Source organism: Prionailurus bengalensis, chromosome A3, assembly GCF_016509475.1.
Source record: "Prionailurus bengalensis isolate Pbe53 chromosome A3, Fcat_Pben_1.1_paternal_pri, whole genome shotgun sequence".
Lineage (NCBI taxonomy): Eukaryota > Metazoa > Chordata > Mammalia > Carnivora > Felidae > Prionailurus > Prionailurus bengalensis.
In genome coordinates this window covers 104,465,332-104,483,576 of record NC_057354.1, presented here as the reverse complement: position 1 = coordinate 104,483,576, position 18,245 = coordinate 104,465,332, and the positions used below count along the sequence as shown (strand labels likewise).

At 48.2% G+C, this 18,245-nt stretch overlaps 1 protein-coding gene across 1 annotated transcript in view; it reads left to right on the top strand.

Moving 5' to 3' along the window:
* The window catches only part of ACOXL (acyl-CoA oxidase like), a 53,267-nt gene extending 48,193 nt beyond the window's left edge, over positions 1-5,074 (top strand). Inside the window, exons 11-12 of the mRNA XM_043553329.1 lie at positions 4,021-4,153; positions 4,985-5,074. Coding sequence (XP_043409264.1) covers positions 4,021-4,153; positions 4,985-5,074 — 223 coding nt within the window. The remainder of the gene's footprint in view (positions 1-4,020; positions 4,154-4,984) is intronic.
* The last annotated feature ends 13,171 nt before the right edge of the window (positions 5,075-18,245 follow it).

The following is an 18,245-nucleotide window of genomic DNA, read 5'->3' as shown; positions in this document are numbered from 1 at the left end:
TTCAAACCACTCCCAGAAGTCTCTTGACTACCCACTGGAAGATGTGGATACAAAAATAGAAATAAATGAATATTACCCAGAATGCTGTTACCCAGACTTAATGATTGTTGCACACACTCTAATGTGTAACTCTAGACTTTTTTTCCATGCTAATGTACCAACAGAGAGAGGTATGTTTAATTTTTACTGCATGAGATCCACTTATAAATTGTATGTTTTATAATTCTTAATTCCTGTTTAACATTACGTCAAATGTTTTTATGCAACAGTAATTACATATACGCATTACCATTTTCAATATTGCCATGATAGACTATTGAATAAGTGATCTATGATTTATGTAATCCATCCCTTATTGTTGGGCATTTAGGTTGTTTCCTTGAAAAAAAATTTTTTTTCTATTATACACCAGGCAGTGTTTGTCTTCTTTGCGGGTGGCAGGAGACAAGGTACCGCCTTTCAGCTTAATAGGCTGTTGTAACCCGTACTACTTGGATGGATAATGTCAGAGATGCTCAGTGTCACTATTTCCCAGCATCCCACTGGTGTCAGGGGTGGGTTAAATGATGAGGTGAAGGCTTCTTCTTCGGGCGCACTTTGGGGGTGGAGCTCTAGGGGTTCACATGACGCTTTGCCAAGGCCAAGAAACACGAATTACCTTTATTTTTCTCAACAGCATTTCATGTATCCGATGAAAATCCTGACCTCCAGTGCTATTGAAATCTGTGAAAAAGCAATCAATCAAGCTGTGCATAATCAGCTGTCTCCCTGCTTTATGATAGATTTTTCTTTAACACTTCACTCCTTTTCATTGCCTGCAAGCCCTTGCCAGCAGATGCCAAAGGTTTAAGAAAAATGTGTGGGAAACAAACTGTAAAAGGACCAAATTCCGTTGACTACCCACCTCCCCCCGCCGTGAAGTGGTAGGAAATAAAATAGAAACAACAAAAGCATCTTCGCAGTGATCCTGATGTGTGCTGAAACCCTTAGGCCCCCTCAGGAGCTATCTGTGCCCGTGACAGCAGCTCTGAGGACTGCCAGCCTTCCCCAGAGGTGCCTGCACATTTCCTGGCCACTTATCAGCCGCACTCCGCTCTGGGAGATGGGGAAGAGGGAAGGAAAGCCACATGTGGAGCTCCCCATGTCTCACCCACTCTAATGAGCTCTCAGTGGCCTGGCCAGTCTGCCAGAAGCTGGACCCATTGGTTTAGCATTCATCCAATGCCCTCGAGATTAGGAAGTTAGATTCAACCAGAAAGAAAAGTGATCGTGAACTACATGATCTGTAGAAGGTTTGAGAATAACATAGAATTTTTTTTGATAAGCAAGATTTTATTTTATATTTACAGTTTATTTATTTTCAGAGAGAGAGGGAGAGAGGGAGAGAGAGGGAGATCACGCAAGAGAGAGCATGCACGCAAACGGGGGAGAGGCAGAGAGAGAGAATCCTAAGCAGGGTCCAGGCTGTCAACGTGGAACTCGACTCAGGGCTTGATGACTCTTGATTTTGACTCAGATTGTGATCCCACGAACCGTGAGATCATGACCTGAGCCTAAATGAAGAGTAGGACACTTAACCGATGGAGCCACCCATGTGCCCCAAGCAAGATTTGATTCTAAAGCCATTCCATTGGTATTTAAACTGCCCCCAATGTACCAGGGAATAGCAGTCGCACCACAGGTATTTTGAAGGAGGAGCCCCATTTTTGGGGTGTTGATAAAAAGTCTTCCAATAAATATGTGTTCAGATTCATTGGAATCCCTATCAAAATCCCAGTTACCTTTTTTTTTTCAGAAATTGAGAAACTGATCCTAAAATTTATATGGCAACACAAGAGATTCAGAATAGCCAAAACAATCTTGCTAAAGAAGAACAAAGTAGGAGACTCACACTTCTGATCTGAAAATTTATTACAAATCTATAGTAATTGAGACAGTGTGATTATTATAGTGGATCCCCCTGAAAGCAGGTGGGAGGCAAAAAAGAAAAAGAAAAACCACTGTATTGGCATAAGGATAGATATGCAGACAGTGAAGTAGAATGGAGAGTCAAGGAATAAATTCTTACATTTATGGGAAATAAATATTCAACAAGGGTGATAAGACAATTTAACGAGGAAAGAATAGTCTTTTCAAGAAATAGTGTGGGGACAAATGGGTATTCACATGTAAAAGCCTGAATTTGGATTCTTATCCCATATATAAAAATTAACTCAAAATGGATCACAGATAGAGGCGCCTGGGTGGCTCAGTCGGTTGAGTGTCCTGGGCATCCAGCTCTTGAGTTCAGCTCGGGTCATGATCCCAGGACTGTGGGATTGACCCTGCAAGCGGGCTCTGCACTGAGGGTGGACCCTGCTGGAGATTCTCTCTCTCTCTCTCTCTCTCTCTCTCTCTCTCTCTCTCTCTCTGTCTCTCTCTCTCCTCCTCCTCCTCTGCCCCTCTCCCTGACTTAAGCTCTCTCACTCTCTCTCTCTCTCTCTCAAAAAAAAGATCATAGATATAAATGTAAGGGCCAAAACTGTAAAGCTCTTAGAAGAAAACATAGGTGTGAATCTTTGTGACCTTAATTTAAGCACCAAAGCGCAAACAATCAAACAAAAACAGAGATAAGTTAGACTTCAATGAAATGAAAAAACTTTTGCAACTCAAAGGACACTATGAAGAAAGTGAAAAGACGATGCACAGAATGGAAGAAAATATTTGGAAATCACATACGTTGTAATATATATGATACATGTATACCATGTAGGTCATTTGCAAATCGTACATATGTAGTATCCAGAATACAAAAGGAACTATTACAGTTCAACAATAAAAAGAAAAATGACCCACTTGAAAAATGAACAAAGATCTGAATAGACATTTCTCCCAAGAAGATATGCAAATGGCTACTGAGCACATGAAAAGATGCTCAGCCTCATTGTCATTAGGGAAATGCCAATCAAAACCGCAATGAGACACCATTTTGCACCTGCTCAGATGGCTATAATAAAACAGGCAGGCCATAATAAGGGTTGGCGAGGATGTGGAAAAATCGAAACCCTCCTACGCTGCTGGTGGGAATGTAAATGGTGTTGCTGATTTGGAAAAGAGTTTGGCACGTCTTCAAAAGTTCACAATTTTCGTAGGAGCCAGCGGCAGCTCTGTTCCTGGGTAGGTGTGGAAACATTGTTCACAAGAGAATTGAAAACATGTCCGCCCAAAAACTTGTACACAGGTGTGCATAGCGTAAATATTCATAGTATCCGTAGAAGGGGAAAGGACCCAAGTGCCGATCAACGGATGAATGGATAAGCAAAATACGGTGACTCCATACAATGGAGTATCATTGGCCCACGAAAAGGAAGGAAGTATATGATACATGCTAAACCACGCGTGAACCTTGAACACAGTGAGCTGAGTGAATGGAGGCAGACACAAAAGCCACACGTGGTATGATTCCGCTGATGTGAAATGTCCAGAGTAGACAAATCCATAGAGATAGAAAGCAGCTTCATGGTTTCCAGGGCCTGGGGGTGTGATGGGGAGTGACCGCTAATAGTATGAGGTTCCTTTTGGGGTGGTAAAAAGTTTTGGAATTGGATAGTGGTGATGGTTGTACAAGTTTGTGAAGGTGCTAAAAACCATTGCATTGCACGCTTTAGAAAGGGTTTTATGGTATTTGAATTATATATCAACCACAAAAAAGCGGATCGATGTGTGGTCTTCACACTCGGGCTCCACCGTTGGCTCAATGAGGGTGGTCCTCATCCTTCTTTTTGCCGGGAGCCGCTACTGAGTCACAGGCTGGTGGTGGCAGGGAACCTGCTTTTACTTTTCATGGGTCAAGACTTTGTCAGAGTCTCCTGAGGACATCTTGCCTCACCCTTGACTCTGCTCTCTTGCGAGGGCGGTTCCTGGATCCGGAGACCTGTGGGACATCCCTCTGTGTGCATATGGTATCCTTTCTAGTGGAGCCAAGTTCTTCTTTTGTGTTAACCCTGCCCCTCTTTTCCACCTGCTGCTTCCCTACCCTAGGTTTGGCTCTGTGGCTCCAGACGGGCGGTCCCCTTCCCCTATTAAGAACAAGAGTGCAAGATTCAACGGGATGCTGGCAGCGCTGACCCCTTCAAGGTTAGCTGTGACTTTCCAAGCTATGGGTGCCACGAAGGTAGTCGACTCTGATTTGAATTTACATCACTGTTTATTCTCTGCTTATTCCAGGGATGGGTAACAGTTTCAGGGGCTGAGTTTCCTGAGCCACAGTTGGTGTAATGTGGCTAAGGTTAATGGTTAGATACTGAGAGGTGCCAGTTGGCCATACCCAGAGAGCATTTCTGCACCCTTCTTATCATGGGATCCTATCCATCGGCATCTTAGATGTGCTGCTGATTATGGTGGGTGGAACATAGGCACTGTGGCAAAAGGGCCACAAACTTTGACCCTGGGGGAACGGGTCATTCAGAACAGACGCATCTGCTGGAGAAGCAGCTAAAAGCTGACACGTGAGGGAAGGCTGGCATATCTCAGCTGAGTTTACTGGGGAGCTTTGATGGTCGTGTGGCTCTTTGGGGTGTGACATTCAGTGTCACAGGTTGGAGTCCATGAAGCCAGACCCCCGGAAGGCATCTCTACCTCGCCTCCTCCCATACCTTCCCCAATACCAACTAGTTTGGAAAGAGCAGCCCAGAGAGGAAAGTTCTGGAAGGCTCCTGCTCCTCCCCCTTCTCCTCCTCCTCCTCCTCCTCCTCAAGGCTCAGCATTATCTGTTCTCTGGGCCCTTTTCATCTCTTTGCATGAGGGAAAAGCCTGCTTTAAGCTCCACTGAGCTTGGTGAAGCTGGAAGAAAAATTAAGAAACCCATGAATATACATTGTGGCTTGAATCCAATTTTTCCATCAAGAAGGAATAAATTTCATTCACCTGACATCAGCACAAAGTCGTCTGACTAGCAGGAAAATCCTTCTTTACTCATTTCCACTGTGTTGGTCCGGCTTCCCAGGAAGCCTGCCTGACAGGAGCTTCCCTGTGTTTTGTGTTTCCTGTCAGCTGGTACGACTGTGATGCCGTGAACACCCACACTCCGTACTGAGCCAGTGACCTCAAGTCTGCCCATGGGCACTGCTTTCCGCCCTTGTATTTCGGCGGCCCTTAAAGGGTGTTCAATTCTGAAGCCCCGCGTCAGGAGTGGCTCAGCTGGTTGGTCCCCTTAGCTGAATCATCTGACAAAGGAATGAGCTTGTGATGAACTGGGCGCAGAGGTGAGGCCAAGGCTCTATCTAGCACAGCATCAGAGTGCTGAGGAGGACTTCTTCTTCAAGTCTGTCATCGAAACCATTGCAGCCATCTCGAGACTCCAGAAAGAGGCAAAAGGAGAGAAGCCAGTGAGCTGGGAATTACGTTGTAGATGGGACAAAATCGGATTCAGGATCAGCTGGTGCCTCGATGGCAGTATCTGCATAATATCCCCTGTGACGGCAGGAGCCTCGGGGTCCCTTTGCGGAGAGTGTGCTCGGTGAACACGAAGGCTCCTGCTGGCTCCCGGCTAGAAGGCGGTGCAGAAAGCCTATGCTTTATGTTTCCGAGTGGGCGATGCTGTGTGAAGGACGCCCAGGCTGCCGGCAGCCCCATTAGCTCATTCAGCCTAGTGCTGGAGTCCCGAGGGGCAGGATCAGGACGGCAGAGACGGGGAAGTGGCAGACCTTCTGGAAATGACTTGATTTTAAGTATCACCAGATCTGGAGCAAAGAAGATGGGAGAGAGGAGACAGAGTGGATGATTCTTTTCTTTTATGTTTATTTGTTTTTGAGAGAGAGAGAGAGAGAGAGAGAGAGAGAGAGAGAGAGAAAGAGAGAGACAGCATGAGCAGGGGACGGGCAGGGAGAGGGAGAGAGAGCATCCCAAGCAGGCTCCGCACTGTCAGCGGGGAGCCCGACGCAGGGCTGGAACTCATGACTCGTGAGATCATGACCTGAGCCCAAATCAAGAGTCGGCCACTTAACCGGCTGAGCCTCCCCGGCACCCCCAGAGTGGCTGATTTTTTAAAAGGTGTGCATTCTCCATTCTACTGAACGCTGGCACCGTAGAGGCATTATCTTGATCATGGGCTCTGAAGTCAGAAAACCGAGGGCTCCAGTCTCAGCCTGGACATGACCAGCAGTGGGGTCGTGGGCAAATCAAGAGCCCTCCTTAAGCCTTAGTTTCTTTGCCTGTGAAACTGGCCTTGTGATAACGGTGAGGCATGAGTGAGGGGGGTGTGTAGAGCACTGGCACAGAGCAGATGTTCAATAGCTCCGAGCCATTACTGACGTGATGCCTGTTGCCAGTGCTGCTGTTGCTGGGAAGACAGCAGCTGGCTGTAAGAAAGGAATAAATGGGCTTTTCCAGGAAAACAGATGCCTGGAATCCTGGCCTGCAGGTAACGAGGCAAGTCTGAGACGTTTTGCAGAAGTGCGTAGTTTCCTTTGGATTCCTCTGTATCTGAAGCAAAATGCAGTGGCCGTGAGTCAGCACCTGCCCTGCCCAGGAGGCAGGTCGACTCTGTGACAGGGAGACCCGCTCGTGGAGCCCGCGACTCTGCACGGTTCGGGTGCCCCTGCTGCGCTCGGCCCTGATGGACAGCGACCCTGGCCACTGTGATCTCATCGCGCGCGTCTCGGGCGAGGATGATCTCACCCGTCCTCTTGGCAACTCCTCCTCTCCTAGGGCTCAAACGCATGACAGATGTTTTCTCGGCTGAAACCTAAGACGGCCCTGCTTGTTCTGCTCTCGCTGATGAGTGGAAAAATGGATCCTTTTCTCCTCCGTGCATTCCTCATGTATTAGAAAACTGTCACCGCGGCTCCCCATGGTGACATTTTGCTCAAGGCTGAGCATGCCCCGTCCTTTTAAACTTGGCCCAGATGTCTTATTCTTCATGGTTCTCTCTCATTTCCATAGTTTCTCAGCATTTTCAGATTTTTCTCTTAAAGGCTTGCCTTAATAGCCTTCCTCCAATTTGTGTCCAGAGTGCTGTGCCAGATTAAGTGATTAGCAGGAACAAAAGGAAAAGGAAACCAAGACGTTTGGCAGGGGTGGGAGGTGGGGGCTTGGGAGGGCTCTGCAGCTGAAGTGGGGAGGCTGGGAGGCCTTTCCAGAAGGAGGAGGGAAGTGGGGGAAAGTCACCGTGAGTTTGGAGGCAGAAGTAGAGGGAGTGTGAAATGTGAAGGAGGTCTAGCCCATCGTTTTGGGTTAATTTTGTGTGGAAGTAGATATTTCAGCATAAGACAAGCCGGTCCCCGCTCGCCTAAGGGTCTTCCCTAGTCTTTTTCTTTTTTTGACATTCATTTGTTTTTGAGAGAGAGAGAGAGAGAGAGAGAGCGAGCGAGCGAGCAATCGGGGGAGGGGCAGAGAGCGAGGGAGGCACAGAATCCGAAGCAGGCTCCAGGCTCCGAGCTGTCCGCACAGAGCCCAAACTCACGGACAGTGAGATCATGACCCCTGAGCCAAAGTCAGACGCTTAACTGACTGAGCCCCTCCCTAGTCTTTTAAAGTAGGTATTGCACAGAAGCGGGGTCTCTCCCCCAGAGTCCTGAGCCGCTCTGGGAGGGGCTGGGGAGCCTGCATTTGCAGCAACTTCCCAGGGGATGCTGCCTTTACTGGTTGGGCAACTCTACTTGGAGAACCCTTGTGCAGAGCGGATGCCTACAGTTGTAACTTTCCAGCCCTGTCCCAGCCACCTTGTCACCCTCCTGGCCTCCCAGGGCCCCTAGGATCATGGCCCAAGTTCTCTTCTGGTCTCTAGTGACTTGCATGACTTCTCACTCCACCCTCCTTCTCACATGCTGTTGTGCTGCCTAGCAAACCCACCCCCACTTTTCACTCGGTGAGTTTTCGTGTACATGTCAGAGCTCAGGCGAGTGTCCCTTCTTCAGAAAGGTCACAGCCTACGGGTGGTCCTTCTGTCATGTGCCCAAGGCACTGCACTCCCCCTTGCAGCATTTATTATGGTTACGACCAGCCAAAGACATGATAGGCCGTTTCTGCGTCCTTGCTAGCCTAAAAGCTCGTTGCAGTGTGGGCCCTGCCGGCTTCGTTCACGGCTGAGTGTTCAGCTTCCCACATGGTAGGGCACATAGTAGGAGCACAGCGAGTAGGAGTTGACAGAACGAATGAAGAACGCATCAGAATCCACAACCTGATTTGTGAACTAAGCATTCAACACGTGTTCATTCTCATGCCCCACACCCCAACCCCTCGACCCATTCCAGGGTGGCAGAGAAGAAGAATGTCGCTAACCCCTTCCTTCAGACTCTACATGTAATATGTGCTTTACAGGTGTTAACTTCTTTCTCCTCACGACAGCTCTGAGAGAGTTCCGTTGGTATATGGGGAAACTGAGGCCTGAGGAGGTTAAAGGAATTTGTCCAAGGTGGGCATTGAATATACATAGGCTGACGCTGCTGGTCCTTGGTAAGGGAGACGGAAGGAAGGTCATACCTAGTATGTTGTGTAGATAAGATTGACGTGTAGATATTATTGAAAGATATGGTTGACTTCGGTGGGAACAGGGGCAGCCCAAATGCACTACATGAAACCTAAGAAGCTGGAGGTTCTCAGGCATGTTCACGAGCTGCCCAATTAGCTGAGTTACAGCTTTGGGCCCCAGAAGGCCGTGAGCTGGCCTGTGAGTTGTTGGCTGAGGAAGATACTCACCACAGCCGCCAACCAGGTCTGCAGCTGCTGGGAGCCGTGCTCCTCCTTCTCGCCTTATCCTAGAGCCCGTGCTGAGGCAGGCAGAGGGAAGATGCCCCATATAAAGTTGTTCGGTTGAGATGTGTGGGAGTGACATGCATGGAAACAGCTGGAATGTTGTGCTTACTCCAGAGGCCATTAACAGCATGGACTCCGGAACCAGCCGCTTGCATTTGCAGCCTGCCTCTGCATGACCTTGGCAAGTCACTGAGCCTCGCCACGCCCCTAAAAAGAAAGACAGCACCGCATCGTAGAGCTGTTGTAATTCAGGCCTGAGCGGGTCAGCACCTGTAAAGGGCCTCTAGGGTACAGGCATACACTAAATCGTCAATACGCGGAGGCTGCTATTATTATTATAAGGGATGTGGGGGCTTATGTGATCAAGGTCAGGAATGTAGATCATGAAAATGGCCTCTGAGGTTGTGGGGATACCAAATTGGGTTTATAACCCATGCTCAGCCCTTTGTGGTACTGGTGCTTGAGCTGACAGTGGAGAATTATGAGGCTGAAGCTGGATGTGGCTGAAAAATGTCTGTGGTCATGGGTGTCTGTGGATATGGGATGGAGAGCAGTGAGGTCCGTGCCATCTGACTGTCTTCCTGGGGTGCAGTGAAGGACACATGGTCTTGAGAGAAGAGTGGAGAGAGTGAGTGACCGTCTCTGAGTCATAAAAGGTTGCGGTATGTATGATGGTGGATAGCTTTTGCCACTTCCTGGGGCTGAAGGGAGAGCAAAGGGAAGAAAATGGTTTCATGTGGGACACTCAGAACTTGTGACGGGAACATGATCTTTTCTGATAGTGAGCCTTGTTGGACATGAATAAAGGGCCTGAGGAAGGTGCTAGGGTCCACGTTTTCAAGAGAGTCTCTCTCTCCCCTATTGATGGGAGTGCGGGGATATCCTGGCCTTGAATAACCTTTTCAAGACCTTTGACTGTAAGGTTTCATGGGGAATTAGAACAACAAAGAAGAAGAGGTAGGGGGTAAATGAGTCTTCTGAGTCAAAGTGGGCTCTTTAAACCACAAGGGGCATGATGGCGCGTTGGGTGAACACAGCTGAGCAGGCTGTGTGTTGCTGCTGTTCTCTGGCCTTATCTTGGGGCTTCCCCTTCACCCAGGCTTTGACACATCCTCAGAGATGTCTGGGATGTGAGTGTTCTTACCCTGGTGCTGGCTCCTGCATCTGCCTCTGTGTGCTTTAGTCACTGGCTGGGGCTGGGGCTGGGCAGCTCGTGTCAGAGTGTGACAGTTTGCCTGCCCTGACAACCATGAACCAGATGCTATGACATTTTTCCCCGAGTTGACGCTCCCTCAGTCCCTAAAGTTAATAACCTCAATTTCTGTGGCTACCACTATGATACTATCAAGTTTTTGTCTGTTTAATTCTTGCTAGGAGGTCACCCACTGTAGTTTTCTTCTGGAATCATTTTATGTTTACCTCCTTCTTGTCACTCAGTTTGATCTTATTTTTATCATTATTAATAGAACATTTAGTGGGCAGAGACCATGTCTTTTTATTCAGCTTTAGTGTAGGTCCCAGTAGAGCACTAAAAGTCATGCAGTCTTTTTATCCTTCCCTCCTTCCTTCCTTCCTTCCTTCCTTCCTTCCTTCCTTCCACTCACCTCTCCATCCATCTATCCATCCATCCATCCACTCATCAATCAGCCTGTCAATCTTCACACTCTAGACCCACCTGTCCGTTCATCCATCTGTCTGTCCATCTATCTGTCCATCCAGCTCACCCATTCATCCATCTGTTTATCCACTGATCCACTCACCTATCCATCCATCCATCCATCCATCCACCCATCCATTCATCCATCCATCCATTCATTCACCCATCTACCCACCCATCCCACTTCAAAGACTCTGAACACAAGGATGATCCATTCATGAATGATTTCATAGTTAACGGGGAGCTATAGAATGTTCTAAAGAAAAGCAGTCACCTTTCTAATGGATACCATATTTTAGAAAAACTCCCTAGGCAAGAGTGTGTCAGGAGGAGTCAGAGGCATACACCATCCTCCAGAGCCTGGCCCTCACCCAACACTAAGGACTAAGAAGCATCTCTGTAGGGTCTTGTACCCACGAGGGCTTGGGGTGGGGACTAAACTGAATGGGATTGGATGGAAATGGAAGTACTCTGACAATGATCGCACTGAGACTTCTGCCCTGTCAAGAGGCATGGAATAATGGAGGGTAGAGTGAGGGGAGGAGATGGGGTCCCTAGAGTAATGTCTTGAAAATGTGTGACGCTCACAAGTGTGTGTATCATTGAAATTCAGGAGGCAAAGTTGACTGATGTTTATTCCGTTGACACTTTTGTGATGTGGCCAGTCATTTGGTATCGCAGAGAGTTGGAGCATTGAAAATGGAGCTCATCCTGTGTCCGTTGTATACTTGTCTTTTCAGATGTGTATGCTTTGAGGAAGCAGATTCACATTGCTCATCTCGTTCTACTCAGGTTGACATTATTCTTTCTCTAGCGTCCTCACACATACGTACACAGGTGTAAGGGACAGAGTAGCAGGACTTGTTCCAATGCCGGGGAAGACCCATGGGATGGATACAGGGTTTGAGCTGGGTGAGCCTCAGAGGGGCCATCTGTGAAATAGTTTCCAGTTTTCTGGTGTAGAAACTTCTTCCCCAGGTTGACCGCCAGGGGGTAGCAAATACCAATAATGACTTGCAGATTATTTTTTTCTGTTTCTTTGCTTTTGTATGGAAGAAAAGGCTGGGATTTTGTTGCTTTCATCAGTTTAGCGCCTTGTCAGCTATGAGTGCTGATTATTACAAAGTGGTCAATATAAGGAGAATGGGGGTGCCTCAGCTGAGCAACTGTCTGGCTCAAGACCAAGATTGGATGTAGGATGCAGTTATCTGGATGACTCTTCAGGATATAATTTGACTCACAAATGTCTTAAAAAATAAGTTTGCAGCATTTGGGGCGGGCGTGAAAATGGCGAAAAATTTTATTTGTGGTGTTTCCATGGCAGTTTACATTTTTAACAACTGAAGTTTAAACATTGATTCTTTAAAAGGCACATCTGCTGCCTTTTCCCCCAAAGAGCAAAGAGCTAAGGATCCAGTACAACTACAGGGAAGTAGCACATGACATGAATTTTGGAAGTGGTTATTTTAAAGAATTACCGTTTCGAATGTACTTCGATTCTGTGAGCACATGTTGGATGAGACGCTGTGGGTAGTGAGCGGAGCTGACCGGGAGCAGGTGTGTGCCCCCCGGGAGCTCCTGGTGTAGCCAGGGAACTGAGATACTTCAGCACTGTGAGGGGCTCCCTGTGAGGAGGCCTCCAGGGGTTACACTGGCAGGAGGGGAGAGGGGGTGGCGATGGTATGGAGAATAACCCTTCATAGAAGGAGAGCCCTGAGATTTTTATGGTTGGAAGCGACCTCAGAGATAAGAGTCCAGTGCAGCCATTTCTAAATGAGGTCTCCGGGTCTCTCAGGCACAAAGACCTAGAAGTTGACCTCCAGCCCTTCAGCACTGAGCAAAGTCTCCAGGTCACATCTGCAGGTGGACAGCCCGAGAGCGCAGGTGGCACATGGAGTTTTTCCGTGCCGTAGGAGAGGAAAGCCTTGGGCATCCCTCCCCCTTTGATGTGGCCAAGGAATGTGAGATGTCTGTGACTCTGAGAACATTTCAAGGAACAGGGCTCTCGTGAACTAAGTCATCAGAGGCTGAGAAAACCTTGCAGGAAACCCCAGTCTCCTCAAACCCTGCACTGTGGCCGTGGCGGCGCTGAGAGCGGCGGTGGTGCTGTTGCCAGTGTAGACTGCTTCCAAGCTGCTCTGAGCCCGGGTCCTGCCTCGGGCTTGCCTTCCTCGGCTCTCACAGCCCGCTCACCTAGGACAGGTAGAAAGAGCGCCCAGGCTGCAGCTGTGAGGAGCGTCATCGGCCCTGTTGTCCGTCTCCGGGGAGCATCATTTGCACCACCTGGGAGGTCAAGTGTGGATGATGAACGGCTGGCTTGCTGTCCTTAGGAGCTTGTCTTCCGGAAACTTGATACTCCATGTGGCACAAATGCCCGTGCAGGCCTCCGTACCCTTTCCTTCCTCCACATTTCATTAACTCCATTCTTCCGTCCCTGTGGATGAATCTGTGCATTGGTAGGTTCTCAGAGAAAAAGGCGACGGGAGCTCAAGCCATCACCAAATAATAACTCCACGTACTGAGTGCTTCCCTGAGCATTTTATACGTCGCCACTCCTTTAGTCGTCACGGCAGCCCTGTGAGATGGGTGCCGTCACCATCCCCGTCTTCCAGATGAGAAAACGGAGACGTGGAAAAATGGTAACAGCTCGCGCTGGGTCCACCGGGCCTCACAAGGCGGCAGCCCGCCGCTGGGGTCCTGCCCTTTGCCCGCACCGGGCTGGCTTTTTCAATCCTCAAGCAAGGAGTTCTGTGAGCCCGGCCCGGACCCTGCGCACCGACGCTCTGGGACCACCTTGGCGCACGATCGTATTTGCTTCGGTTAACCGAACCAAAAATTAAAAAAGGAATTCGCCTACATTTAAAAACGTGGCAGTTTCACTCAGACTGGGATCTGGCAGATGCCAAATGGTTAGTGGCTGGGCCAGAATCCCGGCTTCTTTCTCCACTGTGGCCTGGGACCTGATTTGTTTTTTAGTGGCACTGCCTACTTTGCATGATCGCCGTGTGTCACAGTGGTCCTGAGCATCCATCTGTCTGTGTGCTGGGAGCAGGACTGGGGAGGGGAGACAGGCTGACCCAGCCTTTGTATCCAGTGTCCTTCTTTTATGGGCCAAGGGTCCATTCATAGTGAACATTTGTTGAGTATGTACAACTCTGAGCTCAGTTCAGTGGGATGATTTTTATTTTTATTTTATTTAATTTTTTTAAATGTTTATACTTTTGAGAGAGAGAGAGAGAGAGAGAGAGAGAGAGAGAACGAGCGGGGGAGGGGCAGAGAGAGAGGGAGACACAGAATCCGAAGCAGGCTCCAGGCTGTGAGCTGTCAGCACAGAGCCTGACGGGGGGCTCCAACCCATGAACCACGAGATCATGACCTGAGCTGAAATTGGACACTTAACTGACTGAGCCACCCAGGTGCCCCTGTGTAATTATTCTTAATTTTCAAGAGCTCTTTCTCTTAACTATTCCTTTTCTATAGGTATATGTTTTTGTTTTTTAGATGCAGTAGTTCTGTAATCTCTCTATAGAGATCAGTTGGAGATTTTTTTTCAGAGTTCTCTAAATTCTCAGTTTTTTTTCCCCTACAGGGTCAGTTGGGATCAAGTAGAGAGAGAGAGGGTTGGGGGGCAGAGAGACTGGAACCCATCAATTATAATCAATGTGAGGTTAGTGCGAAGATGGGGTTATTAGCAGGACCAGGCCAAGGGCCACCAGGCTCAGCGTAAGCCATTCAGAGGAGTGTTCCCCCAAAGACTTTACACTGACTTTTCAAGGATAAGTAGAAACTGCTTGGGAAATAAAGTGGAGGAAGAACATTCCAGGCAGAGGGGAGACCATGCATGAAGGCAAAGGGGGGTAAACCAATGAAGCCCATTGTGGATGAACAGAAGGCTCTGTGTGGCCAGAGTTCGTATGGCCTGCTTGAGAAGTCATAGTGGTTACCCACCCCCCCTAACCAAGCTGGCGGGTAAGCTGGGGCCATGATGGAAAAGGGCTCATGAGCCATGGAGAACCTGCGAAGGAAGGGTTGCATGCGGGGTAAGAACGTGACCAGAATTGCATTTTAGATAGACTGTCATGGCAGATGGGTGGAAGATAGAGAGGGTGAAGGGTCCGGAGTTGGGACTAGGATAGTGGTCCAAGTAAGACATGATACACCGTTGGTATGGAAGGGGTGAGGGAAAGAATAAGGTGTTTATGGGAAGGACAGAATAGAGAGGATATTGGAGATGATTGGATGTGAGAGACCAAGGATGACAGCAGGTCTGGCTTTGGTGACTGCGTGACTTGAATTCATTCAGGGAGTTAAGAAGGGGTTGCCTCCTCTGCTCCCACCGATAGAAATTTTCCTTTAAATATACACCTGGCTTGACTCTACCCTTTACTTACACTACCACAGGGGTTGTGCGGTGACCTACCTCGCTGGAAAGCTGGAGATCAATACCTTGGGGTTTTTGGAGGCCTGCTGTCCCCCTTCCCCCTTCCTCAAGGAGCTGGTGTTGAGGCCTGGCCCCTTCTCATGGGGAGGCCTCCCTGTCTAGCATTGCCGGGACTGCACGGACAAGTGCGTCTGAGGCTGGGCTGCGGTATGAGCGAGTCTGCTTCCTCTAGCCTGGCTTGAATCAATAAGAAAGGCGACATTTTGGCCTGTGCCCACTGTTACTTGGTTTATTTCTCAATTAGCATAAAAGCCAGGTGGGGGTGCCTTGTAAAACGCAATGTAGGGACCATGAAAGGGAGGGATGTTGGTCATATTTAAGCACAGTCCCCTGCTCCTGTGAGGATATGTGGCCCTACTACATTATTACACGGTTTAGGGTAGGGGGAAATCCTGCCTGCGTTGTAGGGAATCCCTCTGGATCAGACTTGACCACAGTTTGGAGACGTTGTGGCTGGAGCAGGAAGACGTAAACTGAAGAATGGACACTCCCTGCCTGCAAGGTTGGCCCTGGGTGGAGTGCCTGAGGGCTTCTATGGAATCACCTCTATTTGCTGCTCAGAAAACTCAGAAGCAAGTAGGTCTTGCCTGGGGTGCCTGACCTGGGAGGTCAGTCTTCGGGAATGTCAGCTTTCAGAGAGGAGGATCTGTGTCTTCTTGGTCACTGTTGTCCCCTCTGAACTTAGAACAGGGGTTGGCACTAAGTAAGCACATAGTGAATGAATGAATGGATGGATGGATTGATGGATGGATATAGGGATGAAGGGAAGGTTTCTTTGATGGAGAAGAAGTCAGTCCAGATGACAGCTCCATGGAGATCAGTTGCATGTCATTTGGTGGCATTTTAAATGAATTAAGGGCAGTGAACCCTGATCTGAATCTTTAAAAAAATTAAAAGCAGATATTCTCCATTTCTTCTGTGTGTGTACCAGACTTTCATTTTATAACTCTGGAGCTTGCCCACATCAGGGTATATTCAGTCCATGAAGGCGTCTATACAGGCAGAGACTATTTTGGGTTTTTTTATTTCCTGCAGATCTCACTTGCTCCCTGGCTCACCCTTGCAGATTGCTCATGGGTGAGCCTCATGGGTCTGACGACATTGTCAGTGTGACTGGAGTGCTATTCTGGGCAGATGACGCACAGGTCTGGGGAGGGTCTCTCATTCTCTAGAGATGGCCGAGTAACAGGATTAAAGCTTCAGAGCACGGCCCCGGTCCCAGCCTGGAGGAGCTGGGTTAAGGGGGATTCTTTCTGGGCGACAGAAATGATCTCATACTCAGCACTACAGATCCGACTGAAGTTCCTCAGACAGGCCACACCTTGGAACATCTGGGCTCTGCCCATGACTTGCCCATCTCCTTTGCCATTCAGCCATTCTGTCCAAGGGTAGCTGTCCTTTCCTCAGGAAACTTCCCCGCCCTTGCAGCTGCCCTTCCTGCGTGGAGCTCTCACGGCACCTCGCGTGTGGGGCCCCAGATGTCAACTGTTGCCTGCTTCTCCATCTGGCAGTTAGACTGGCAGCTGCTAGAGGACGGGGGGCCTCACGCAGCAGCAGGTGCCGAGGAGGCCCTCGATAAATATCTGTGAACTGATTCAGCCCCGGGGACTCCCCAGCCCCTCGCCGGCATCTTTGCTCTGAGGAAGTCCAGGAGCAGGGAAAGGGAGCTGCCATGTGCTGACCGCTCACTGACGGGCCAGACGCGCGATGCTGCGTGTGCATTTTCTCACCCAGCGCTCATGACAGCTCTACCCTGGTTCCCACTTTACAGATGAGAAGACAGAGGCCCTGTGAACTAAGGTAGCTTGGCAAGGGCACACGGCTCACGTGGGGCAATGCAGTGTTGTGCCCACCTCGCCCTCGAATGGCTTGAGGGTCCCTCTTGAACAGCTCTTGTCAAAGACCCCCTTTTAAAAAAATCTTTCTCTTGGGGCGCCTGGGTGGCTCCGTCGGTTAAGCGTCCGACTTCGGCTCAGGTCGTGATCTCGCGGTCCGTGAGTTCGGGCCCCGCGTCGGGCTCTGTGCTGACCGCTCAGAGCCTGGGGCCTGTTTCACATTCTGTGCCTCCCTCTCTCTCTGCCCCTCCCCTGTTCATGCTCTGTCTCTCTCTGTCTCAAAAAGAAATAAACGTTAAAAAAAAATAAAATAAAAAATCTTTCTCTTTTTACCTGAAGTATAGTTGACATACAATAGTATATTAGCTTCAGGTATACAACACAGTGATTTGACATTTACGTACTTTACTCTGCACTCTCGGTAAGTGTGGCTACCGTCTGCCATCCTGCAAAGTTATTACAATATCACTGACTATCTTCCCTATGTTGTACTTTTCATCCCCGAGACTTATTTATAACTGGAATTTTGTAACTTTTAATCCCCCTCACCTGTGTCGTGCCCCCCTGCCCCTCCTCTCCGGCAACCACCAGTTTTTTTTTTTCTCTGTCCTTAATGAGTCTTTCTGGTTTTTTTTTTTTTGTTTGTTCATTTGTTTTGTTTTTTGGATCCCATATGTAAGTGAAATAAGACGCCATTCGTCTTTCTCTGTCCGACTTATTTCACTTAGCATAATACCCCCTAGGTCTATCCGCATCATGAATCGCAAGATTTCGTTCTTTTCATGGCTGAATCCATTGTGGTATTTACGTACCACATCTTCTTTGCCTGGTCATCTATCAGTGGACACTTAGGTTGCTTCCATATCTTGGCTGTGGTAGACAATGCTGTAACAATAGCACATGTCTTTTTGAATTAGTGTTTTTCTTTTTCTTCCGGTAAATACTCAGAAGCGGAATTACCGGGTCGCACATATTTCTGTTTTTAATTTTTTGAAGAACCTCTATACTGTTTTCCATAGTGGCTGCACCAATTTGCGTAAGGGTTCCGTTTTCTCCACATTCTCGCAAACACTTATGTTTTTTGTCTTTTTGATAGTAGCCGTTTTGACTGGTGTGGGAGGATATCTCATTGTGGTTTTGATTTGTGTTTCCCTGATGATGAGCGATGTTGAGCATCTTTCCATGTTTTTGTTGGCCATCTGCATGTCTTCTTTGGAGAAATGTCTGTTCAGGTCTTCTGCCCATTTTTAAATCAGATTGTTTGTTTTCTTTGGTGTTAAGTTGTATGAATTCTTTATACGCTTTGGATATTAACCCCTTATCAGAAATACTGTTTGCAAATGGCCTCTCCCATTCAGTGGGTTGGCTTTTTGTTTTGTTGATGGTTTCCTTTGTTGTGCAAAAGCTTTTTAGTTTGATGTAGTCCCAGTTTTTTATTTTTGTTTTTGTTGCCCTTGTCTGGGGAGACAGATCCAAAAAAATATTGCTAAGACCAATGTCCAACAGTTTAGTGCCTATGTTTCCCTTTGGGAAATTTATAGTTTAGGTCTCACATTTAGGACCCTATCCATTTTGAGTT